Source organism: Furipterus horrens, unplaced genomic scaffold (genome assembly GCF_987537825.1).
Source record: "Furipterus horrens unplaced genomic scaffold, mFurHor1.1.pri manual_scaffold_11, whole genome shotgun sequence".
Classification (NCBI taxonomy): domain Eukaryota; kingdom Metazoa; phylum Chordata; class Mammalia; order Chiroptera; family Furipteridae; genus Furipterus; species Furipterus horrens.
This window is the reverse complement of record NW_028327181.1, coordinates 8,770,307-8,798,227: the sequence shown is the minus strand read 5'-3', so window position 1 is coordinate 8,798,227 and position 27,921 is coordinate 8,770,307. Positions and strand designations below refer to the sequence as shown.

The following is a 27,921-nucleotide window of genomic DNA, read 5'->3' as shown; positions in this document are numbered from 1 at the left end:
GGCTTGTATTGTGCTCTTAATATGTTTAGTCACTGAAATTTTACAGGGAACATGCCCTGCTACCTTCCTAACAAGTCTAGTCTCAAGTCAGGACAGAATGTATCGATCATCTCAGCTCTTAACATTTCTAATCAGAGATAAAGTACCCTCTTTGATGCCATTATTTTTCTAGGTGTCGTTTTTTTATTATATGTATATTTGAATGTATTAAGACAGAACATACTTTTTTTTTTTTTAATGTAATGTTCCTTGCTGAACATTGACATTCTGATAAACATTTGGGCCAAAAGAGTTTTAGAAAAAGGACAATTTTATTTTATTTTTTAAAGATTTTATTTATTTTTAGAGAGAGGGGAAGGGAGGGGGAAAGAGAGGGAGAGAAGCATCACTGTGCAGTTGCATCTCAAGCACCCTCCCAACTGGGAACCTGGCCCGCAACCCAGGCATGTGCCCCAACTGGGAATCAAACCAGCAACTCTTTGGTTCGCAGGCCAGCACTCAATTCACTGAGCCACACCAGCCAGGGCATAAAAAAAGGACAATTTTAAAGAAGAGTGGACGAAACAGAATTTTCAAGACAGGAAATATTTTCATTCAGGAAGCATATTCCCAGTTTCTCTTTGACTTCTTTGCTTCAAATTTTAGTACCTGGTTACAGGTTGGGGTGATGGAGGAATTACCAACTGGTCATGAAGAATATAGGCTTAACATTTATGAGAGTTATCATCTTTGGAGAGAAAAAGTTGTATAAAACTATTATATGTAAATACAATATTTTCACTTTCTGATATATATTATGATTTGACCTTGCTTATATATTAAGGTATGTTTATGTTTGACTAACTTGAAGTGTTCACATTTTTAGCCAAAAGAATTTTAGATACCATAAACTTGAAAATGGCTCTATTCTCCTGATATTCCGGAAATATTGTATTTAAAATCTAAAATGTAAAATTGTCCCTGGGATGAAAATTATTTTAAGTAATCCATGAGTTCTGTAGACCCTGATTTTATTTTCTTTTGGCGTATTTGCACACACAGGACGGACTCTTTTAGAAGATTTGTTGATTACTGCTTACAGAAAATACCTCAGGAAAGGCCAACATCAGCGGAACTGTTACGGGTAATCACCCCCCCCCCCCGTTATTTATTTACTTATTTAATTTATTGGAGTGAAAATAATTTTTCAAATTTATATTTGAGGAGGGGAATTTAAAGTCATGTTGTAGTGGAATATAGTAAATCATTCCTGCAGCCGCTCACCATGACAAGCTGGATTAGAACGTGCTGCCTCGTCATTCATCCAGAGAGACTAGGCAGACGTAGAAATAGCAAGAGTATCTCCGTGTAGGTTCTGTACACATACTCCCTGTGAACAGTTTTCCCCATCTTTTCCTTTTGCTCACACCCACTCCTGTTTTTGACTTATGACAACAAAATATTTCTCCTCGCTCTAGTCATTATTGTGATATTCCTGTGACCAATATCTGTATGAACTTTCAGGACAGAGTCTGCCAAAACAACAACTCTGAGAATTTCCCTTACGTTGTTGTCATCATCAGGCATGTTGGTGACAAGAGTATCACGTTAACTGCATTCATTTGATTTAAACATCATAGTTTTTAGCATCTCTTTCCACGTAACTTTATTATAGGCTTATACATAGGCAATACGTTCCATCTATATCAGTGAAGTATGTGGGAATCTTTTAAAATGTAAATATCTTTCCTTTGGCACAAAATAGTCTAGATTTCTTTAACTTTTTTCTGTATGCACGTTTTTCAACCCTTGTTAGTTTAGCTTAAGAAAGACTGAAGGATCGTGTTGCCTAAATTAGTGAAGCTTAAAAATGTCAGCCACCTTTGTAATTGAAGAGCACTTTGGCTAGGTCAAAAATTCTTGGGTTCCATTTTCTTTTTCTTAGAACTCCGTAAACATTTTTCTCTCATTTTCTGGCTTTTAGTATTCCTGAAGAGGTAGGTCTGAAGCGGACTAGTTTTTCCACCCAAAAGTAAGTTTTTTCTTCTTGCGAGTCGCAGGCCGCAGGGATATGCTGAGCGAAGCAACAGGGCAGCGCACTCTACGTAGTCCTCACGTGGCGTGGTGTCGTCCCCGGTCTGGCCGTGAACGGTCATGTGCGCCTTAGCAGCAGCCCCGTGTTTCTAGAGCGAAAAAGGACAGCCAGAGCAAAGCACTGTAATACAAAATAAAGTAATAGCTTTATTACTTTTCAGTAAGCAAAGTTTATTTTTTTAATTTTTACCCAAGGACATGTTTTATTGATTTTAGTGAGAAATGAAGGGAGAGAGAGAGAAACATTGATCAGCCGCCTCCCATATGCACCCCGACCGGGGATCAAACCCACCACCTTCCGGTGCGCGGGAGGATGCTCCAACCAACTGAGCCACCTGGCGAGGGCAGCGAAAAACTTTTAAAGGGCAGGAAGGCACTACCATCAAGAGAAAAAAATAATAATAAATTCGGGTTATATTAAAATTAAGGGGGTAACTCCAAAGACGAAGATACTACACGGATTCAAAGCTGAATTTTAGGGTAATAGACAACAAATGGATATAAAAAGCAAGTGGGCAGAGGTAAAGAAAAAAATGGAAGAGAAAAATTAAAGCGTAACATTAAAATCATAAGCAACAGGCTAATACCATAAACCAGTCCATTTAGGGTATTTCCCATGGAAATAAAACAAAATTAAAGGCAAATGAAAAAAATTTTAAAGGTAATTATAAAGAAGATGACACATGTAGAAGACAAAAGAGAGCTAACAGGCCAACCTATTATTCCTGAAGGACAAAGCAAAGCACAGAGCAGAGGATATTTAAAGATATACTTGAAGGAAACTTTTTTGTCAGTTAATGTTTGAATCCTTATTTGATTTGATTTGATGTAGTCTTTATTTGACCAAAACAAATGAGCCTACCATTTATTCAACAAATATCTACTGATTGTCCACTGTCTGCCAAAGCATGGTTTTAAGCACTAAAAATAACATAAAAGTACACAAGAAAGAGATAGTTCCTGCACTTATGGAACCTAAATTCTAAGGAAGGGGTGTAAAAACAAATATGTGATGGTATAATGTCAGGTGATGGTGGATCATTTACAGAAAAATAAAGCAGACACAGGGGCAGAGTGCCAGGAGTGTTAGATAAGGAATAGAAAACAAAATACACACAAAGATAATGCGGGATCGGGAGGAGGATTGAGGCAGATTCTAACAAGAACAGTCTGTACCCCGCATTGCCTTTGCTTATTGTATAGTTTCAGATTTGAACCTAAGTTGTAGCTTCAGGTTTACTAAAAACCGATTTGCTCTTGTATAATTGCCAGCACTGGAGAGGCAAAATAATTTCCTTTCTCCCTTTCGTTCTCATTTTGAAATATGCAGGCTACGTTTACTTCCGGGAATGGTATTTCATCTTTACAAAGGACTCTTTGCAGAGGAAGAGATATTTTATAAAAGCAGGAGCAAAAGCCACAGTTTCCCTGACAGCAAAGTCGGGGTGAAGAACCACAAGACATGTAGATTATTTTTTTCTCACAATGGCCCTGTTCCTCTTTTATATCTTTTTAAACTTAGAAAGAAGTAAAGCTCATTTCATCATCTAAGGTCTACCCCATTAATTTCTTTTCCCCAATTTTCTCAAATTATAATTTCACATAAGTGAATTTTTCAAATAACCGAAACTTTTCCTTTAAGAAACAAAGCATCTTCCTCCCACTTTTGAACATTTTCTTTGTCAAAATGCAAAATATGCTTCTCTACCTTCTGAAGAAGTATAATGAACATAATTTCACTTCTTGATGGCTCAAAAACAACAGTGTTTTGCGAACTCCTGGAGTATAAAATGATGATATGAGGGCATTGCTCCTCTTTGCAAGTAGCCCACAGACCATCGTTCATTTTCATTTGGTTGGTCCTTGGTGTGTGAGTCGTGGAATTTCTTTATTTCTCTTCTGTCAGGCTATCAGAGAACTTTCAAAGTGCACTTCTCTTTACAACAATAACCCTATCTCTAACAGTTATCCTCTCCTACTTCCATTCCCTCTTTCTTACCTGCTATGGGCTGAGAAACCAGGAAACCAAAACACATATTAACAATCATTGACAATATTGAAAGTGAGGACTGCTTATACTAAGAAAGGTTTATGGACCTTCGGGCAGATATATTCACTCCTCGGAGGCCCTTTTCCCTTTTTTCTGGTTGTAGGACTTTTTAAAGGGAAGGTGAAGTTGCCAGAATTCTGACCTCTGAGTTTAACAGCTCTCACATTTTTAGTCATACACTATATATGACCACAGAAACAGGAAGAAAAATACAACGATAGTGTAAGGTGGGGAGAAGGATTGAGGCAGCTTATAACAAGAATATTGTATACTCTGCATTATTTTTGCTTTATTATATAGTTTCAGATTTGGAAGTTAGAAGCCACTCAGCTTCTAGTTAAAGTTATAGTTATTGTTATTACTTGAAAGATAAGGTAAACCTCCTGAGTAAACTCTAGGACAAAGGCCACAAAATGGGCTTGAAGTGGAAGAGAAGAGCATTTTAGTTATCTTGTTATGGGATTTATACAATATGAGAAGTTATATGACATGGAAATCGTATCTTGTTCTTTATGCAAAATCCATAGCACTGTTTTATGTCTATTTACAACCAAATCTTGCACCTAAAAATAGGTTTCTCATGATCAGTTTTTGTTGTTTTCTCCTCCCTCAATTAGCATGACTTTGTCCGACGAGACCGACCACTACGTGTCCTAATTGACCTCATACAGAGGACAAAAGATGCTGTTCGTGAACTAGATAACCTACAATACCGAAAAATGAAAAAAATCCTTTTCCAAGAGACGCGAAATGGACCCTTGAATGAGTCACAGGAGGATGAAGAAGTAGGTTCAATTTATTTTAGCAGGCACTTACAGAGTGCCTACTGTGTGAAAAAGTTCTGGACTGGGCAATATCAAAATACACGCTGGGGGATAAAAGTGTAATGGATATTCTCTGCCTTAAGAAACACACAGAGTTACAAAAGAAACATTCATGAAATAGCTCTTATATAAAACAAAATATGAAAAATGCTATAGAGGTGTATCGCCACGCAGGGGTGCACCATGGGGATTAGTGAAGGCTGTAGGGAGGACCTGATGTGGGTGATTTTTGACAGAAGGGCATAGGGCATTTTAGACTCAGGAAAATGCTGGGCTTTAGAAGGATTATCCGAGCAACGCAATGTAGGATGGGTTTGATGGGTGACTAGTCTAAGCAAGAGTAAACAGGGCCACGTCGATGGGAATGGGGGAAGAAGGAACACTTGAGAAACACTGTAGAGGCAGATTTGATAATGCGGTGCTTCTCGTTGGAGGTGACAGTGGCAGGTGGGGAGAAGTTTAAGGCAACTCTGAGCATTTGAGCCTGAGTGACTGGAGTATGTCAGTGCCGAGAACAGGAAAAGAACCAAGGAGAAAGAAGAGGTTTAGGATGGTTTCACTTCGATGCCTTTGAAGTTTCAGGTCCTCGCATTCTATGCCACAGACATGGGATACACGTGGAGTTTTCAATGGAGAGATGACTTCCTGGTTTCTCATTCAAATTAGTTGAAAAGGGCTGGTGGAGGTGAGGGTGATGACAATTGGGACACCTAAGCGATGTCTAGCAATTGGTTGGGATATACAAATCCAGGACATAGGAAAGAGGTCTGAGTAAAGGATTAGGGGTCAAGAGCACTAAAGCGATCATGAGCCAAGGAGTTGATTGTAGAATGGGAATGCCGTGTAAGAAAAAGGAGAGCTCGGAGGCAAAGGCATCACAGACACTAAGAGGGGACACAGTTTCAAGGAGGGAGCAGCCAGTCCCATCAGACACTGCCAAGAGGTCAGGTTAGACCAGAAAAAAATGTTAAGTGTTTTATAAGTAGGGCGTTCTTGATGACCTTAGTAAAAGCAGTTTTACCGGAAAAGTTGGGAAAAAGAGTAAGATTACTGTGGGATTTAGAATAAATGGGAAGTGAAAAAATAGAGACAGCAAAAGTTTGTTGTTTTAAGATTTATAAATTTGGCTAAGAAGGAGAAGCGACAAAGGGCAGTATGTAGAGAGGAACGTAACTGTGGGCAGGCCTCTTCAGGTTTATATGCCGAGGGGAAGGAGCCAGTCCAGAGGCGTCCAAGACAGCGGGCAGAGATACAGTTAAAGAACGGGCATCTCAGGGAGTGCTCAGGGTAGGGGCAAGGGCGTCTGAGCACGGATTAGCCTATCTAAGGCTAGACAAAAGGGAGGGAAGGAATGGGGAGTGTTGTTTTAGCTTTTTTACACAAAAGAAAATAAAACAATTATTAATTTTTTACAAAAATGAAATTTAGAAATCTGAATTGGACTGTAAAATTTCTGATTGCATATATACAAATTGGGGAAATAACTCTATTAAAAATATAGTTATTATCTAACATTTTAAAATACCCCAATTACCATGTCAGTGATTCCTTATATTGCCAAGTAACAGTTCTTTGAAGTCATATATGTACATACGCTTTTTTGAAAGTAGGTTTTATTTGGAACTAGTTGCTTTAATTATATTATTTAATCATATATCAAAAGATATTCCACCGTGATGGATAAATTATATGTTCTGATTATTTTACTACTTCTCAGATAGTGGTCTTTAGACTAGTAGTGATGAATACCAGTATTATTTAACAGATATATTTAATAAGATTACAGAGGTGAGCATAATGGAATTGCTTAAGGGAGGCAAAATTTAATTACCTATCCAGGACAGTAGAATTAATATCCCTGCTTAGACATGAAGTTACTCAGTAACGATTTGCCAAGGAGTATATTGCTTGTCAAATCTCTGAAAACTCTTTTTACTCAATTAGTTTCAAGTGACCACTGCCATATTTGCAGATATCCTAGAGGTCACCTGTCCAATCACCGGCAGTCTTTCTGTAGCAACTGGATGTTCCTGAAGGCCTCTCACAGACCTGGCCTAATTCTCCTTCCTGAAGAGCAATACAATAAGATGCTAGTTGCATATGACAGGGCAAAGCCCTGGGAGAGCAACGTTTGGAGCCTCATGACTCATGTCCGGAATGGCCCCTAGGGAAGGCATAGAAGTGAATTTGTGACGTCTGGAAAGGGCAGGGGAGTAGGGGAGCCACTACGTAAAAAGTTTATCTTTGCAGATTTGTCAGAAAAGCAACCTGGCGCTGCAAACTTGAGTGTGATTAATAGCTTAGTCGATGGATTGGCGCTTTATCGCCAGTCATGTTTTCTAACCTGAGCGTCCCATTTTTATAGGACAGCGAACATGGAACCAGCCTGCGCAGGGAACTGGACAGCCTGGGCAGCAACCATTCTATCCCGAGCGTGTCTGTGAGCACAGGCAGCCAGAGCAGCAGCGTGAACAGCATGCAGGAGGTCATGGACGAGAGCAGCGCCGAGCTTGTGATGATGCACGATGACGACAGCACGGTGAACGCCAGTTGCTCTGTTGTGCACAGGAAGGTAGGTTTCACGGTCCCCTGCAGAGCCTGAGGCTTTGCCAGTCAGAGCAACGCCAGTTCAGGGCACTGAGCATTCGGATGTCGTAGTTACCTTTTTACTACTGGGATGTGGGACTAAACCCAGCCCTAGGTAAGTTCTCTTACAGTACAGAGGTAATGAAGAACACTGCGACCATATCTGTGCCTAGTTCTTCACCTTCTCGTGTTACTCCGATAGCTCCCACTATCAGTGGGCTACAATTGTAAAAATCCATAAATCTCCAAGCCAAATAAACCAGTACGTCCCTCTCTAAACCAGTAACCTTAAGACTGTAGACCAGCGAATTTCAAGCTTTTCCCCTCATGGCACACATAAACTTATTATTAAAATTCTGAGACACAACAAAAAATATATTTTTTTGTCAATCTGACAAAAAAATAGGTATATAGCCCTGGCTGCTCTGGTTCAGTGGATTGAACATCGGCCTGTGAGCCAAGTGTCACTGGTTTGATTCCCAGTCAGGGCACATGACTAGGTTGCACGTCAGGTCCCCAGTTGGGACACAAGTGAGAGGCAACCACACAGTGATGTTTGTCTCCCTCTCTTTCTCCTTTCCCCTCTCTCTAAAAATAAAATAAATAAACAGACAAATAAATTATTTTTAAAAATAGATATAATTTATTTATTTTTAGAGAGAGGGGAAGGGAGAGAGAAAAAGGAAGAGAAACATCAGTCTGTGAGAGAATCATCATTCGGTTACCCCTCACACATGCCCCAACCAAATGCCCCAACTGGGGACCAGGCCCACAACCCAGGCATGTGCCCTGACCAGGAATTGAACCTGCAATCCTTCACTTTGCAGACGGTGCCCAACCAACTAAGCCATGCTGGCTCCGAGCGGTATAATTTTCATTCATTCACACCAGGTGGCTATTGTGTTGGCCGCTGTCATTTTTTTATTTGACAGTCTAAGTGAAAAGAGGTTAGTGCCCCTGACTAAATAGTCACTTATTGCACCTTTTAAAAGTCCTTGGGGCACACCACTGAGACTGCCAGGGCACACCGGTTGAAAATCGCAGCTATCGACCTCAGAAGCTTCCCGAGTAAAACCCTTTGGGTGTGCCCTTTTAAAGTATGCTTTTTCAGAGTATTTTTCTTAATGTACACAGGATTCCCTCACTTATCGCGGGTATTACGTTCCAGACCCCCCGCCCCCCACCGTGAAGTAGGAACCTTACATTTATTCTACACTCTTAAACCTACGTAACTTTAACAACATATGTATATACAGTACCGCAAAATCCCCGATATAGCGAAAAACCCGCAACAAATAAATATATTTTTTAAAATCCCGCGACACAGTGAGGCTGCGATAAGTGACCACGATATAGAGAGGGACCGCTGTATTCCCAAGATGCTATTTTAGAAACACTTTGTACTCTTTTCTGTTAAATCTTGGATTTACTGTTTCTAATTCTTCCAAGACTAGCTCTCTGTTACTTTAAATATTCTGACTTTTGAATGAATGATTCTATTTTTTATTTTTACTTTATTTTTCCAATTAAATATCCTCATTTCTTACAAGCCTATCATGGTTCATAAGTTGAAATACTTTATGGAAAAAAATTTAGGCTTCTTTCAAAGCAATTTCTGAAAGATGAGTGTTTCACAGAATTATCATTAATTTTTTGGAGGAATTCCCAAAAGTGTTTTGAGTGACCATAGGTAAGACGTTCATAGAATTGAATTATAGAAAAAAATCCCTTATAATTTTGTCCTTATTAGGTATATTTGAGGTGTATATGTACTTTAATAAATGGCAATGATCACATTCTAATTCCATTGAGAGAGCATGTTGAAGAATAGAATTTTTTCCACTTAGAACTTCTATTGGTTGTGCATTTTTCTTGAAAAGAAAATTAAACAGGTAAGGATGAAGGGCAGAAGAAAATATATTGGTCTCTGGTTGTAAATAGTGGAAGGATACATATATATCTTATTATTTATTCAACTAATACTGGTGGGGGGGACCTCTGTTATGTGCCAGGAACTATGGTGGTCCCTGTGGATACAAAGGAAATAAAACGAAATAGTGTTTTCATGGAGCTTATTAAATATAAAGAAGATCAAGCAAACAGTCATACTAATAACTATATCATGTAATTATGAAACTTGCTGTGGGTAAAAGGAGGCCGTCCTGGAAAGCATACCCAGTAAAGTGACGTCGAAGCTAAAACTTCAAAGACAAGTGGAAGTTCGCTAACTTGGGGTGAGAGATGGGGATGAATCAGTAAGCAACATGTACAAAGTACCTGAGACAAAAAGGAACATGTATGTTCAAGGAAGAGGGAAAGGGTCAGAGAGGTCAGAGTTTGGTGACCTATGTGGAGAGTCAGCTGAGACCAGAAAGACAGCCAGGACCCAGGTTATCAGAGAAGCATGGAAAGAAGCGGTATCGGACGGCTGCAGAAAAGTGCTAAGAGATCAGCATTGCCAGCTGGCCTCCTTTGAATACCGGCGAGTGATCGTAGACGCATTTGCAGGGGAGAAAAGAAGGTTTTGCGAGGCTCTCTTTTTGGAAGGAGCTTTCGTGGATGCTGACATCTGGCTTTCCTTTCTGTTCCCTCTGGGGCTCCATGGGTATAGAGAGCAAAAGAAGAGACATTCTGTGGGATCTTTTTACTCCAGGACTTCTCAAATGAATTAGAAGAAAGCTGCTGCTGGAATATTCAACAAGAAAGATGACCCTGGTCTCAGACTTACTGAGGGTTTTTATTTTAATTGTGACATGTTGGTATAGAGCTTCCTTGTGATGATATGGGTTTCTCAACACTTTTTTCTCCCTGGTGCAATCACTTAAGAAGTAGAAGGTAGTTGTATTTGATCCACAAAAAATTGTTTGTGAGGAAGAATTTAAGTTATGCAATGTATTTCTTTTTCATTATGAGACAGAGGAAATGTGATAGAAGAAAATTGGAAAACCTTTGCAAAAAAAAAAAAACCTGAATGAACTAACTTTAAGATATAATGGAAAGGCTATAAACAAAGTCAAAAGACAACCCACAGGATGAAATGTTTGTAAATCATATTTACACATCTAATATTTTGCATTTATAGTATTTGCATATCTAATAGGAAATTAATATCCAAACTATATATAAAACTCCTAAAATTCAACAACCAAAATAAACAACCTGAATTAAATATGAGCAAAGGACTTGAATAGACATTTCTCCAAAGATGATAAACATAACCAATAAACACATGAAAAGATGTCCAACATCACTAATCATTAGGGAAATGCAAATAGAAACATACAGCAAGATACTACCTCACACCCATTAGGATATCTACTGTCAAAAAAGAAAATAACAAGTGTTGACCAGGATGTGGGAAAATTGGAACCCTTGTGCACTGTAAGTGGAAACTTAAAATGGTACAGTTGCTGTGGAAAACAGTACAGAAGTTCCTTAAAAAACTAAAAATAAAATACCGTATGATCCAGCACTTCCACTTCTGGGTACATACCAAAAGAATTGTTAGCAGGGTCTCGGAGAAATGTCTGTATACCCATGTTCATAATAGCATTATTCACAATAGCTAAAATGCAGAAACAACCCAAGTGCCCATTAGTGGATGAGTGGATAAGCAAAATGTGGTATATACATACAATGGAATATTCTTTGGCTTTAAACAGGTAGGAAATTCTGACATATGCTGCAACATAGATGAATTATGAGGATATTACACTACGTGAAATATGCTAGTCAGAAAAAGACAAATACTGTATGATTGTACCTATATGCATAAAGTACTTAGAACGGTCAAAATCATGGAGACAGAAAGGAGAATAGCGGTTGCCAGGGGCTGGGAGAGAGAAGATGAGGGGGGCAGTTGTTTAATGGGTACAGAGTTTCAGTACAGTGTACTGACCTGTATACTTAAAAATGGTTAACATGGTAAGTTTATATGTATTTTACCACAGTGAGAAGAGGAAAAATAAAAGCAGACTATAAAAATATTATATATGAAAACTTAATGTTAAATACCATGTACCTGTGCTTAAAAATATCATCTTTAAACACAATAAAAACAAAATATATTTCAATAGTTTGCATTGTTGGTTCACTTGAGTTCCTAAAAGTTTTCTACTTAAGAACATAAATGAAATAGGATCTTAAACTCCCAATGGAAAATTTTTGTATAATGGACTATAGGAATGAAGAAACTAGTTTATAGTTCTATCTGCCACTGATAGTTTTACTTTACTTTGGACGAGTCACAAACCTCTCTGGGGCTCAGTTATTCCATCTGTAAAATATATGATTTCAAAGATCCCTTCCAACTCTAAAATTCTGTGGTCCTCTTCCTGTAATAATTAAAGAAGGAAATCTCTAATGTGGCCCTCAGACTGTGTTATAGAGGCACCTCAGGAGCTAGCATCATCCACACCTCACCCAGGACAAGGTCTGCTTCATCTCTTACAATATGTATTTGAATTCCACTTAAATTTCACTTGCAGAAGGGTTGGGGTTTTTTGTTTGTTTTTGAAGCCACTGCCCTGATCAGTCCCTTCTTCATGCAGATGGGATGGTAAGTACAATATATTACATGTAGGTACGTGCAGGTAACATTTGTGTTGCAGGTTGGATTCTCTAGGAAGCAGAGTTGAGATGATTTATCACAGCATGTTTTTATTATTATTATTATTATTATTATTATTATTATTCTATTGAGAGTTTCCTTTGGGTTGAATACCCATGGAAGGGAAGAGGAGGAAACAACACTGATAAGAGGGCAAAGTTGAACTGAGATGTAGGCCCAATGGCAGCCTCAGCCAGCCTTCCAGTGAGCTCTGGGGCTATACTGGTTCTTTAGAGCTGGGCCAGAATAGCCACGCCTTGATACCCCAGACTAGATCGGTCAATGAATATGAGCAACCTGGGAAGGGTATGAACTTGGACAAGGCTGCCCTCTACAGCCAAAGCAGTTCCTAAAAGAAATGACAGCCAACGACCACTGCCAGCAGCATGTCTTGTCTTAAAGGATGTGGTGCGTTTCTGTGGCTATCGTCATTTGCAACCAGGTTGTTTTAGAAAGAAAGCGTTCGATATTGTTACACAAAACATTTACCACTTTTGTAAGGGTCAAGGTCCAGAATTTTTGAAAAGCCTATGTATCACTAAGTTATCATATTATAAACAATATTCTACCCATTATTTTATTATCCTCTTTTATTTTCTATTTAATACTCTCTCTAAAATTATACTGTGAATTAATTTGCTCATCTATTATTTTATGAGTAAAATATAGGTTTTATTAGTGCAAAGATTACAGTGCTCTGCACTGTATCTCAACGCCTATAACAGTGCCTGGCACAGCACAGCCACTCAGTAAATAATTACAGAATGAATGAATTTTTTAAAAACCCACAGGGAATGGATTAATTACCAGATATTAAACATCATGCTGTGTTGGTTCTTTGAATATAATGGACTAAAAGGGTTAAATAATATTAATCATTACCTGGTTCAATCCCTGGTTGGGTACATACAGAAAGGCAGCCAGTTGGTGTTTCTCTGTTGAATTGATGTTTCCTCTCTCTCTCTCCCTCGCTTTCTCTCTCCCTCCCTCTCTCTCTCTCTCTCTCTCTCTCTCTCTCTCTCTCTCTCTCTCTCTCTCTCTCTCTCTCTCCCTTTCTCTCTTTCTCTCTCTCTCTCTCTTGCTCTCGCTCTTGCTCTTTCTCTCTCTCCCTCTCTCTCAAAGCAATGAAAAATGTCCTCAGGTGAGGAAAAAAGAAAGAATAAAGGTGAGGGATGTTTTGCGCCTCCAGATTGTTGCACTCAAGCAGATATACCCTAAATTAGTCAATTCATAGATATGAAACAAGAGTACCCCTTTACACAGGAAGTAAACTTAGCTTTAAAGGCCATGTGTAACTAGTGATAGCACAAATTGCAATGAACTGATCTGCATCCATAATAAAGATGCCGTGATTTGAGCAGGACAGTTCTATCCCAGATCAAGCCCCAGAAATGTAAAGTGGGACACTGAAAAATTTCCTTTGCCATCAGAATTTCAGGTTACTTCTTTCTCTCCAAATCTTTGCCTCTATCCTGGTCTTTCCTAGGCCCTGAACGGATCCTAATCTAATCTTCCTTTTGAGCAAGAATGATTTGATAAATCTAAAAGTATATTCTGACAAAATAAACTTTAAGCACTTATTTATTTTCCCCTTGCTAGTGTTGCCACACGGCTTTTTCCAGTAACAAGAATATCACCGTTTCTCTACACTGGTAGTTCTTCAAGGACACCTCTCATCACCCGCTGCCTAGCACAGTGTCTGTCTCATAGTAAGCACTCAATAAATGTTCTGTGAACTTTTATAGGATACAACTCTGCACCCAATTCTTGATTATTCACAAGTGGTTCCAGTGCAGACTTTTAATCCAGATTAGACGTTGGCCTTCACCTAGCCTGCTTCTAGCCTCTGCTCTACTCCTTAAAATCATTGCTTATAGAGCAGGAGTAAACAGATTTTAGTCTCATCCTAAGCAACGAAGTCTATTTTCTTAATTTGTCAACTAAAAGTTTTATTTTATTTTGTTAGTCTAAAATTAGTTCTCTTAGCCTGCTGCTGCCATCTATTTATGTAAATCATTAGACTTTCATATATTAAAATTATTTCTTTGTTATTTTAGATGTCCCTAAAGAACTCTGTCATCATCATTGTCCCCTTTTAGCAATTGTTTTTTAAAATCATTCTATCCTAACTCCTAAAGCTTGACTGGGCTCCTACTATTAGTTCTTTTTTTTTTCTTCTTCTTCTTCTTCTTTAAAAAAAGAAAAGCTTTCACCAATTTGGGGAAAGGAAAAAAAGAAATGTCCTTGAGGGGATAGGATGTTCTAGTTTAATTTTCACTTGCTTCAGTGGCCTTTCCTATTATTTTTGCTGAAGAGTGGGGCGGGTTCTTTGACTCTTCAACTCACCTTTGGCAAAGTAAAAGTAAATTAACATGTGACGGTAATGCTTCTTACGCAGAGCAGTTCTACATCCCCTTTCCCTACAGAAGCCCTTCATCCTCAGCATTGTGCTAGTCATTTTCTTCTCCCTCATGGCTCCCCTTCCAGGTTACGGTGTCCTTTCCATCGTCTCCCCTTCCTCTAGCCCACATTTTGACAGTTGCACCTGCTTAGGCAATAATTTAATAATTTTGAAATGAACAAAACCAAAAAGAGATGGCGGGTTTGCTGATCCTTTCTCCACAGCATGAAAAGTGTTGGAATCTATAAAAGGGTTTCTCATCAGCACATAAAAGCCATTTTTAGGTTCCCTCATCTTCCCATTATAAAGGGGTGCTTATATGTGGGTCACTGTTTTACTACTCCCTTGGAGTACTGAGTGGCAGGTTTTTGTGAAACACAGATTTGAATTCTGTTAAGTAATATAAGAGGAGATGTCATTATCCTCACATCTCAGACCTATGTTCTTGAACTTGTTTATTCTGCAAACATGTACTGAATACCTACTAAGTATTAAGCCCTGTGCTAGGTGCTAGAGTGACTGAGAGTTTTCAAACCACATTTACTGTCTTCCGAAATCCTGCAATTTTGTGCATAGACAGACAAATAAGTGTGATGAATAATGTGACAATGGTATACCTAAAACTTAACAGAATTCAGAGGAGTGGTTTCCAGGATTAATTTCAAGGTAAACTAGAAACTATAAACAAGTGGCTACACAGTAAATCTTCATTTTAGAAGTATAACTATTCAGACACTTAAGGAAAAGCTAAATAAAAATAAAGCACCTTGTCCAAAGTATAATAGTAAAAAGTTTGTACCTCATGCTTTTACACACTTCACTATATTGTGTGTAGGTTCAATTTTTCTGACTAAACATTTGGAACAAACATTACAGCTTGTTTTTTAATCTGAAGTTTTATTTCTCATAATGAAAGAACATTGTAAATTTACCAGGTTAACATAGATTTACTTAAAACTGGACCCCGATCATACTAGTATTTCAAAGAGCTAGTTTATTTGTTCCTCGATGATAATGTTTAAAACATAAATTATAACTAAGTCATATAGTTTGTCTTGATAAAGTAGAACATGATAATTGTTCTTCACATTCTAAAATCATTCTTCAGCATCAAAGAAGATGGCCCTCTCGTTATTTGTAAATATTCTTTATAAGTGTCTAACTGCATAAAATAGCAAGCTGACCTTTTCCACTATTAATCTTCAAATGTGTTTAGTTCAGAAACTCTGGGACCCAAGTATAGTCATTTTCAAAGGGACTGCTACTTAAAGGGACACTATAGTGATCCCTCACTTATCGCGGGTATTACGTTCTAGACCCCCCCCCTCCCGCGATAGGTGAAAATCCGCGAAGTAGGAACCTTACATTTATTTCAGTATTTACTATACAATACTGCAAAATCCCGCGATATAGCGAAAAATCCGCGATATATAATTAAATATAGTATTTTTTAAAACCCCGCGATCCAGTGAGGCCGCGATAAGTGAGCCGCGATATAGAGAGGGACTGCTGTATAACAAACAGACAGTATATCCAGTGAAGTTGATAGTTTAGGTTATTCGTACTTGCTTCTCAAGTGACATTGCCCCATTTTAAAATAGCTTATTATTTAAGTTGTCCTCAGAGTTTGGAACTTATTTTATGCAAAGGAATCAACTATTAAAATTCACTTTCCAATGTACTTGAACTGGATATCACTCTGAGACTGAAATTTTGCCCCATTTTGTGTTCTCTTGCATAACTTAATGTTGGTGATCTTGGTTATGAAGCTGCTATGGAAAACCAAAAACTCTTCAAAAAGAAAAAAATAAATTTCAGGGTATAAAGCAAAGATTATGCTGTTATCATTATATTACATTTAAAGTACATTAAAATTTTGGACCTATTCTTCAGACTAACTTCTAAAATAGCATTATTTTTAAAATATACCTTATTGGGTTTTATAATTAGCTATGTGTCAACTAAAATCACTGTGATTTTGAGTTTTAACTTTTCCAGTGTATTCCAAGATCCTTGAGTTTTATTTGAGAGAAAACAATTTAATAATATTAAAATTATACGTATTTGCACATAAATATGTTTTGTTTTATTCTGTTATGTGAAGAGTGTGAATTCTACTGTCACTGTTATCTTTGTAAATCAAGTTATAACAACTTGAAACTTAGCAGCTGCCACATCATTTGAGATCTTCTTAATATTAGCTAGCTAATCTTTGCCAAAACTCTGACTCCTCAGGCCTCTACCTGGTCTGTCTCTTGGGCTTGTTGATGTTTAAAAGCTTCTTGCTTTTCTGGTATTGTAATATTAAGTAAGATCAATTTTGGAGATAAATGTAATTTATTAATGAACATTTGGCAACATGAATGGTAGCAGGTCCGAGTGTATTCCTCTCTAGAACCTAAACCTAGTGCATAAATTCCAATCCGCACCTAATCTTTATTTGCTCTGTGAAATAAGAGTTTATATTTCCCAGAAAATAATGTAGAAAAATTTTAATTGACCTATTATCTTTTTATAAATTTGAAAAATATGGGTTGAGATGCATTTTTAACCTTTCTTGAACTTTCTGCAATGATGGAAACGATCTTTATCTGAGCTGTTCAGTATGGTAGCCATAATTAGTGTCTATCTTGAAACGTAGCTGGTGTGACTTAAGGACTGAATTTTACATTTAATTTAAATATCCATGTGGCTAGTGGCTATCTATGACACAGCACAGTAGTAGAATGTCCCTTAAATTTTATATATGTGCCCTCAATGGCATTTGGGGTCTCTTCATTATTTGGAAAAAAAAAAAAAACGTGATACAGTAAATTGAAAAAAATAAATCTGTAAATATAGATATAATGGGAGATACCATCCCAACATTCTGAAGCATTCTAAATTTACGAAAGGAAAAAGAAAATCAGCCCAATGATAAATTTAATCTTGACTCTTGGCTTTTACATAAAAACCTGGATGTAAAATTTAACATCCATCAAGGAATATATGTGTTTTGACTTATCAGAATTTTAGACTATATAATAAATTCTTCTGTTTTCTAAACCTCAATATTGTTTGCTGATGAAGTAAAGGGCAATTATAAAAAATAGTCATGGACAAAATGCAAAACTGACTTCTCACAAATGGTTTCTCCTAAAACCCTAGGGAAATAAGAGAATTAATTTCTCCTTCACTGCCCTGAACATGTACCATTTTAAAATCTCCCATGGTTGTACATGTTTTTGAGCTATTAATTATTATAGTATCTTCTTTTCTGCAGGGTTAGAGCCACTTACTGACTGACCACTCCATCTTTTATAGAGAGACACATCACCCTTTGAAAGCATTTTCCCCTTTAAAAGTCATTCCAGTTGCATTTAAGAAACATCCATTACTATCCTTCCAGGGAGCATTATTTTTCACTGGGCGTTACAATAAGATTAATCATCTTTGCCTATCAAGAAGCATATGCTTGATTAAATCAGTCAAGGGCATTAAATTCCAGCCTCACGTACTCTGGTGAGCATACCGGGACTGAGTTGAGGAAGAATTTGTGAAAGTATCATTTGGTTAAAATTGTATGCCTGTCTCTTTAAATCTAAAAAAAAATCCTTTCAGAAGCTGTAGAGAGAAGGTGCTAGAACTGTGTACGATCATGACTGGAAAGCAGGATCCCTCAGTGACTGCCGAATCTTCCCAGCACAAGATAGAGAGGCAGTTCAGCACAAGCCTACACTGGTTCTAGGCAGAACGATGATCCTACCGAACAGATCTCAAATAAAATTAAATTGAGAAAGCAGATCTTTCAAGGGAATGAGGCGGAGGCTCGCTTTTATGTTAAAAGCAACCAGCATCCTCCTTGCTACACATGGACATGATATTTTTAAAGGAATTATTTGGTTACAGCGTCTTAAACAAACTGTTCTAAGGAGTCTGTACATTGCATTGTTTTTTCTATTCTTTTTTTCTTTTGCATATATGTGATTCTGGAGGTAAAGAAAAAGCCTGCCAGGGATTCAGAAGGCATCCCACTAGCGATCAGCTGACATTCCTAACTGAAGGCTGCAATGTGTTGCTTATTCATTTTGTACCGTGGGAGCTGCGGGGACTAGCAGAGAGCTAAACTATGCATTTCAAACAGCAGTGCTTGTGCAGAAAGAGGGGTGAGAGAGAGGCAGCCGGCGAGGAAAGAGCACAGCTGGACTTTCTCCTTGTTTTTATCCATTTCTGCAGGATCATGTATTCATAAGGGATGAGGCGGGCCACGGCGATCCCAGGCCTGAGCCACGGCCTACCCAGTCAGTTCAGAGCCAGGCCCTCCAGTACCGGAACAGAGAGCGCTTTGCCACGATCAAATCAGCATCTTTGGTAAGCAAACACCCCTCTACTCACCTTCCCTTCCTTCCCCTCCTCCCCATCTGGCAGCCTCTCGCCCTCCCTGAGCCTCTCTCGGCTTCATGGATGGGAGGAAAGGAGTCAAGAATGTTTTCTGCCTCCTAATAATTTTATTCATTTTAGAAAAAATCTGTTGGCATAGCAACCTGATCTCAGATATTTTAGCATTGTCTACGGCATGGAAAAAAAAAACCCTTTGTGTGTGTGTGTGTGTGTGTGTGTATTTATATATGCTGTATGTGCAAAATAAGAGGCCTTTAAAGATGAAGTTGCTAACATATTTAATTTTTTTAAAGCTATTTGTCTTTTAATTAAAATAATAATGCTAAAAATATTTTAAAGGTATTTGATGTATGTGTTTGCAGGGCAGTGTGCTTCTTTTTATATAGATTCATGTGTGTCTATAATGTATACACATACATCAAAAGATAAAACAATTTTTTTTAATATATGGTTGCCGGCTACTGTATATAATTGTAGAAAATAAGATACTTGCTTCCCAGGGATGGATTGCTGGTTCGTTCTGGTTCATTCATTTATTTATTGCAACAATGGTAGTGGCTGCACTTCCCCATTTAACCCCTGAAGAATTTCCTGGCACCAGTAAAGCAAGAAGGGCTTTGTAGGAGAGGCTGGGGATGGTTGTGGAAGAAAAGATACTGTAGGATCCTTCAGCATTTTTACTATTGCAAATGTGATTGCTGGATGCCCTTGTAGTAGCAAAAGGGGTGTGTGCTGGAAGAGTTAGTTTTCATGCCTCCTCCCCTTGGTCCCCAACGCGTGCGCACACACACACACACACACACACACTCACACTCACATCCTTTCATCCTTGGCACTCTAAACTCTCTTTAATCTTTTGCTTCTGAATCTCACTTCTCAGCCAAAAAATTACTGAAATATTTAGCTGGTTTGCCCAAATTGATGTTAGAGGTGACATGTGCAGGAAGAGTTCCACTGCCTGCCCGTTACATTTAGAACCCATGATGACATCATCCAAGGCCGACCCAGAAAGGATTATTTTTCTTGTCCTATTTTTTAAACCCGATTTACACTTTTATTTCTCAAGTCTTTAAAAGGCTTCAATTGTCTTTTGGAATTGATAATGGATTATAATTTTTAAAACCCCAAATAGAAGGAAAATGGGAGTTAAAGCACCTGCATATTGGCTGTGCCTGCTGCTGTCTAAAAGCAAGCGATTGAACACAGACTCCTTAGAAATAATAAGCCTGCCTTTAAGCTCCTTTGTATAGAAGTTTTTTTGTTATTTCTTGAATTGGCAATTTTTTATTTTAAATGAGTGCTATACTGTGCAATGGAGATCTTAAAATGTCCACTATGTATTTGCTAGTGATTGTTGAGCACCTAAAAAACATGTTTCTGAGTCTAAATAAAGCATGAAATATTAAATAATAAATATCTTCAAGCCGTGATATCTGACGAAGAAATACGGCATTTATGGAATATTACTACTTACCACCGACCCTTGTGAGACTTGTAACCTTTATTCAGACCTGTTCATGTTGAAATGAGGGGAGGAAAGATGAACCACCACTGAGAATCAGAGCACCACAAACAGGCTTTGAAAGTGAGGCAGACATTATACCAAGCGGCTTCCCCTCTCTGGGACAGGCTCTCCTCTTTTCTCAGTTGCCACACCCTCGTTCCCACATCATATATTCATGACCTCTCCTACCTCCCAGTAAGTAAGATACTACTGCTGCCATGCCAGAATCATCTTCCGCTGGCATTTGTGAACTCTGTGTACCTATCAGCCATCACCGTCTTCCTCTCTGTGGATAATGAAAGCTGCGTCCCCTACCAGGCCACCTCGGGGCTATGGGCAAAGTCCTCAGGAACCCCTCTGAATCCTACAGGCTTCCTGGTGCGCATTCAGAGAACAGCTGGGATCTGTCTCTCTGGTGGACTTTTGATTTGCTAAAAGGCCCCTGCCACTATATTAAGTTAAAAACAGAGTAGCTGATAGGCTCTTGCTGTAACCACAAAGTAAGTTGTTTTTTGGTGAATCACAGAGGAATTGATGGGAGGTTATCAGAGTTTAGTGGCAGTTCTATCTAGTGGTTTTTAGGGAGAAAATAATTAATAGAAGGGAAAAGTGATATGATATTGTATGATACCACATTCCGTTTTGAACAATCTAACTATTGAAATGGATATTTTAATGTATATTATCAAGTACTACAGTTCTACTACTCATTATGTTATTTTAAAGGCTAATTTCATTAGGAATATGTAAATCAGGACAGTCAAATATCAAGAAGCAGCACCTAATTTTTTAAACTATATTGTGAATCTTACTGTTTTTCATGAATCCCAACTGAAAATGAAAAAGGACTGAAATTACTTAAATAACAAAGAGTAAGAGCAAGATCATGCGAAAATGAAGGTCCACTGTAACAAATAGTCAAATCATTGTTGAAACCTGTCTCCACTTCCCATAATTGGTAGCCATACTATATTGATTTAGTTACTTTGGTTTTACTCTTTCTTTACAATCTCCTAACAGAAGTGATAACAAGCCACAGAATGATCCAAAAGTGAACAACAAAAGGAGGAATTCAGAAATGAGTTTTTCAATTACAGTACTAGATAAATAAGTGATGAGTGTGTGTTCAGTAGACTTGCAAACTGAAATATATATATATACATGGTTTTTCAAATTTATCAATCTGTCTCTTCTACACAGCCTAAAAGAGGCATAGTTCTGTGGTTTTTCCCCTAGCATTTCTTTCTGTATTGTGTATTTCAAGGGGTCATTGGCAAGTGTATGAAGCCCACGGGCTATAAGCTTTCACTACTATATATTTTTATTATCTTGGCGCCTTACAACTGAGATTTTTATTTTATTATGCAACCTACACAATTGCATTTGTAACAAAGAAAAAGCAAGGACTGCCAACCTTGATACCAGAGGAAACCCTAAGGAAATTTTAGAACTATAATCATTTAAGGGAAACATTATTGACCTTATTTTGAAAAAATAGGAAAGGTAAGGGCATCTTGTGGAACCTTTTTAATTTCTTCTTTCTTCTTCTTCTGTAAGAAAGTTCATATCTGGCTGATCCATTATCTGGAGAAAGGAATTGTTTATATAGTTATTCAGAATGACTGAATTCTTGGGCCTTTGAGATGTGCCTTTTGAGTTTTTATTGTTGTGGATGGAGAGCCTAATATTTTAATTAGATTAGTAACCCATGAGAGTGTTTTTAGCTGTATTAATCTGATTTCATTTCTTCCTAAAATTTCATAATGTCCTGGGTCCCTGGCTGTTCCCATAATAGATGTTAATATAAAGAGCTCCATGACCATATCTGTCAGACAATTCTGCTTTGGGTCTTATGAAGGAATTCTTACTGGAATGCTGCTACACAGGTGAATTTACATTAGAATTCATATTAGGGAGAGGCACACAAAACTCTTAGTTTCTAATCTCCAGGGAAGTATGTAGGAGAAAATTATTAGTCTATCGAAACAAATACAGAGTCTTTGACTTTCATTTCACAGATTCAGTAGAAAAGCTCATAAAAATGGAGTCTTCTTTTGGATTTTTAAAAATGCAACCTAATTATTCAGCTAATTGTGAAACTGGATGCCTGAATGAGTTTGATAGACAAGCATAAAAATATTAGAGCTTTAGCAATGAATTCTATGTTGCACCTCTCATGAGCCATACTTTTCTGTTTCTAAATGCTTAAAATTTTGTTATCTTCCTAGATAGCATATCAGAGGATTGTTATCAAAATATTGCATATCTCCTCTTTCCTTTTTGTTAACTTCTTAATCTCACTAAGATCACTTTTCACTTGCCTTGCCCAATCTATATGCCCATCCCACGTACCCAAGGGTTTCAATAAACATGTGTTGAATGAATGAAGTCTCTTCCAGCCCTGCTACCACATCAGAATTTGGATTCATAAGTGTGCATTTCAGAATTCTCTGTCAGTTTTTCTGTATAAGGCAGAATTGCCTGTTATCAGTCATTACTTTTCATGTGAACTTAAAACATTTTCCCCTAGGTATTCTAAAGAGTGGAATGTCAAAATTCTAATGCCAAAATGTGACTCATTGTATTCTTTTTAAGAACTTGTTATAAATTTCATTTGTTCTAAGTTCTGAGGCCAGTTTCATCATAAGCATTATTTTGATTCTTACATATAATTAATCTTGTAAGTTGGCTTTGATTTCTTAAGAGAGTAACATTATCAGCCACCATGCTCCTCTCTTATGTTCAGTAAGTTGCTTATTAGCTTTCTAGTGCAGTGTTGTGTAAATACTTGGTAGGCATATAGTACACTTTGGGTGATGTGTTTTAAGGCCACATTTTGCTGGAATTAAATTGGGGAGAGTTGAATGGTTATCGTTAATAATTTAAATTTAGAAATTATTCATACTTATCTTATAATCCACAACCTGGATACAAGTGCAGTTTTATTGTTAAACTTGCCCTTTCTCTTAGATCCACTTCTTCTGATTTATGTCCTCATTAGCAGAAATGCTTAGTGGAGGGAAAAAGAGACAGATTACTCAGGGTCTGGCAGGAGAAGAAAGGGAACCAGCATCTATTGAACATTTCCTATGTGTCAAACACCTTGCTAGGCACAGCTGTTATCTCATCAGTGATGTCCTCTAGGGATGGTTCCTCTTTGCCTAGGAAAACTGAAAGACCTCGAAGATTAAGTAATTTGTCCAAGGTCAGTTACGTAGTAAGGGCTGGAATGAGATTTGTCTCCAAGCAACCTACTAGGTGTGCAAGATGAACTGCTCGCTTTTGGTTGATTACATTTTTGAGGCCATGATTGTGAAAACTACAATTCCTACATTTCTATAACTTTCTCTCATTTTCAGATTTATTCAATTTGTAACTTGGATTTACCATTCTCTTCAGCTTTGATTATTTTCAGTATTGATCCCTTCATTACTTCATAACAAAGTTTCATTCATTTCTGCCTTAGTGATATGAATTCTCTCAGGCAATTTCAGAACCATAGGACCTTAGTTCAAACTCCAGGCTTCATGAAAATTAAAGAGGTAAATTACATGAGAAAGCGCATTGTAAACCAGAAAGCATGATACAAATTATGAGCTCTTTCTTTTATTTTATTGACAAAATAGTGTATTCATAAGACATGAAGTTTAAAAACATACACAGGAACATTTTAAAAAATAAATTTTATGTTAGACTTCACAAATGAAGCATCTGGTTGTACTTTTATTTACATTCATCTATCTAGCTTGAAACATGGAAACATAAAATTCACTGTCACTATCTGTATCTAAAAACACAGTTACTTTGAAACTTGGAAACTTTAGTTGTACAAATGGAAGGTGATGTTAGGAATTTAAGAAGGTGATTATTCAAATTATGGGAAGCATTTAAAAGCAAAGTGTCTCTCCTGGAATTTAATGATGTACAATGCTAGCATGTTGAGCTCTGTAATTTGTTTTTGCCACATAATTGTATGATCTGGTATGCAGTAGGACCACCCTTTTCACAGAGACTCACCCACCAATTAGGAGAGAAAACTGGCCTTGACACAGCTCATTTCTGTTTTATCGTTACGTTGTCTGGTTTAGGGAAATGTTCATACTTTATTTTACTGACCATGAATCAAACGTTCTGCTGGCAAGTTTAACTGTATCATGATAGTTCTAGAGTGTCCCATACCTCAGCTTTGGGAATCTGAATAAAGGAGAAATACTAAAGTAAGAAAAAATAAGTACACAGATAAAACACCTCTCAAACCCCTTACTCTCTAACAGACACTTTACTGCCACACTTGTCTAAAAACAAGTGAGTTCGGGAAGGCCTAAATGGTATCCTTTCTATTGATTGAAATTGTTCTTCATCCCTACAGTTGTACTTCAAGAAGGCACAAACATGAGAAAGTAAAATATACACATATATTTCAAACTACTTTCTTTCTTATCATGAAATAAGTCCAGTAGAAAACACATAATTGTGATGGCAAAATAGATTATTTATAATATTTAAAGCGTTAGGTCCCTCTTTGGTGATGATATCCCTTTTTCATCTTGAAATATTGTCTGCTCTTCTTTCTCATACTTTAAAGAGGATCGTCCTTTAGGAAAGAGAAATGAATATGAAACCGAGAGTTAGTTTCAGCTGGAAAGGTTTCAAAGTTCGGCTAACGTTTAATGGTGTACTTTGATAACACTATCCAATTACAGAACAGCGCTCTCTTGATAGTAAGGACTCAGTCTAATATGCAGAGACACCTTATAAAAAGAGCAGGCAAACAAACTGTTCTTTGTATAAAATGCACTTTGACCCATAAACTGAAAATAGTAGACAGAATTAATAACAGTATGAAAATTTCCAGTAAAACTTGTTTGAGGTTTAGCTTGAGAAGTGGCTTGTAGTAGGTAGGAGTGACTAAATTACTGAGTGAAAGACAAAACTAAAGTTATAATTTTGCAATTAAAATTTTTTTCTAAAATAAGAAACATGAGAAGAAAGTGACCAGAGAGTCTGAAAGGAAAATAAATAGGGCTGATACATTGGAGGAAGGACTGAAAAATCAGAAAAGGTTTAATGAATAGAAACGAGATATCAGAATTCCCATTTGCAATCTTCCGTTTGTTGGCTATTCACTTGAGAATGGGTTAAGGAAAAACTACTAAGAAAAATAGCCATCCAGAAATTGCAGAAATGTCTTTTCCTCTTTAGAAGAGCAGGTAGATGTATTATAATTTTTTAACGTCCCTTCTGCAGGAAGGGAAGGGGAGGAGGGAGACAGATGATTTAAAGGGAGAGCGAGTTCTTTCTCTCTATTCATATTAAGAATAGGAAATCAGTCTTGTTCAAACTATAATTGAAAAGATATTCAAGATTCCTATGACTGTTAGACATGATTCTTAACAAACAAGCAAGGAGTATGATGCGGGGCAGCGGTTCTCAACCAGAGAAGACATTAGGCAGTGTCCGGAGACATCTTTTGTTGTCTTGACTTCGGTGGTGCTGCTGGACTCTAGTGGGTGGGTAGGTCAGAAATGCTGCCAGACATTCCACAATGAACAGGGCAGCCCCCACGTAAAGAGCTATCCGATTCAGTGTCGATAGTGCCAAGGTTGAGAAACCCCCCGCTACAGTGGAAATAGCATGGCTCTGGCGTCAGACAGAAATAGGTCTGAATCCCAGCTCCACTCATTAGCGCCATGACCTTGAGCGTGTACAGGGATAGGCAAAAGTAGGTCTACAGTTGTTCAGATGAAAAAACACATGCAAGTTTTGATTATTACAATAGCTTTATTAACTCAAAAGAATGGCCCTCACAACTGTAAACCCACTTTTGCCCACCTCCTGGATATAACGTATCAAAAACCTGTAAATATATTTTGGCTGCAAGAATAAATAAATTCCCTCAAGCCTCAATTTCTTCATTTACAAAATGGGGGTGGTAACACCTGCCTCCTGGGTGAATAAAAGGATTAAGTGAATGAGGTGGGCTTTAGGACTAAAGTATATACAGAGCGCCCAGCACAGTGCCTGGTGCAGACACGTGCGCAGGTAATGGGAGGTAAATTGATGGTGACAACGATAAATGAAACTATGCCAGAGGGTTCTCCTCCTTTTCCTGAAAGTTTGCCTTTCATGAACCTGGTTACCTGAATTCTGTTCCCCAACCCAAATCAGGTTACACGGCAGATCCATGAGCATGAGCAGGAGAACGAGTTGCGGGAACAGATGTCAGGTTATAAGCGGATGCGGCGCCAGCACCAGAAGCAGCTGATCGCCCTGGAGAACAAGCTGAAGGCTGAGATGGACGAGCACCGCCTCAAGCTACAGAAGGAGGTGGAGACGCATGCCAACAACTCGTCCATCGAGCTGGAGAAGCTGGCCAAGAAGCAAGTGGCTATCATAGAAAAGGAGGTCAGTGCGTGCACGCATGCCTTCGTGCCACAGCTATGCCAGGCGTGCTCCGGCCAGTGGCGTCAAGGAGGCAGGAGGGGTGTGATTTCTGGTGATAAAGGAACAGTATTGCTTTGGTGGGAGAATGGGGGTGGTTTGATGGGGCTCCTTAAAATTATCATTAAAAGTTAAAATAGTAACTAAAGGTGTGTATCGCATCCTTGTCTATTTAAGCATCAGTCCCTTCATGGGGGTCTGGGTAAAATGTGATTTAAAAAGGTGCTTCTTTTCTATGGAAACTTGCATACTTTGGGTCTGTTGCTGTGCCTGCCACCCCCACAATCCTCTTCAGAGGAAAAGTGCTCCACAAAGAGTCCCTTTCAGTCAGAGGTGGATTTAACAGCGGGCGCACTGGGCGCGCGCCCTGGGCCCCGACTTCTGAAGGGCCCCGCAAAACCATGCATTTTTATTTTCCTTGTCTCCCTCTTTTTTTTTTTAAAGGACCCAATATTTTCTTGTGCACCTGGCGCTTTAACCGACCTTAATTCACCTCTGCTTTTAGTGTTGATAATCCCTGCCTGCAGTTGATTGGACTAGGGATGGTCACCTGACCAACTGCAGCAAGTAATTAATCTGGCTGTTGCTTGAGTATTCTAGAGAACATTTGTCTTCCCTACTCATGTTCTAAACTAATTTTCAAAACACACGAGAGGGTAAGGTAGATAGAGTCAAAATATCACCTTTATTACTGATAAATGTTAGATGGGCGAAGTGACTTATGTCTGAAGAAAAATAGACCTGATCCTACAGATCAAAATCAGACCTGCATACCCAGGCACTAGTAGTGCCTGTCACCCCCCCATAAGACTTAGACAGTGTGGAAAAGCAGGGTGAACATGTCCTCCCTGTGGATGGAGTGACTGGGGACAGGGTTCCGGGGTTCTTTCAGTAATTAGATTCTCTCCACATGAAAAGAAACTTCAGAATTGTAGAAGTGCTCCCCCAACACCCATCCATCTGTGAGGTGGTCTGGCATGAAAACATCAGCCCAAAGAGGGATGATGTTGACTAAATAAACCAGTCAGATTCTTTCTTGGGAATTTGGCTTGG

At 38.2% G+C, this 27,921-nt stretch overlaps 1 protein-coding gene across 1 annotated transcript in view; it reads left to right on the top strand.

Annotated features, from left to right (window-relative positions):
• TAOK3 (TAO kinase 3) overlaps positions 1-27,921 on the top strand; it is a 136,060-nt gene that overhangs the window by 84,417 nt on the left and 23,722 nt on the right. Inside the window, exons 11-15 of the mRNA XM_090257380.1 lie at positions 1,042-1,123; positions 4,741-4,908; positions 7,313-7,519; positions 18,759-18,893; positions 26,596-26,832. Coding sequence (XP_090113506.1) covers positions 1,042-1,123; positions 4,741-4,908; positions 7,313-7,519; positions 18,759-18,893; positions 26,596-26,832 — 829 coding nt within the window. The remainder of the gene's footprint in view (positions 1-1,041; positions 1,124-4,740; positions 4,909-7,312; positions 7,520-18,758; positions 18,894-26,595; positions 26,833-27,921) is intronic.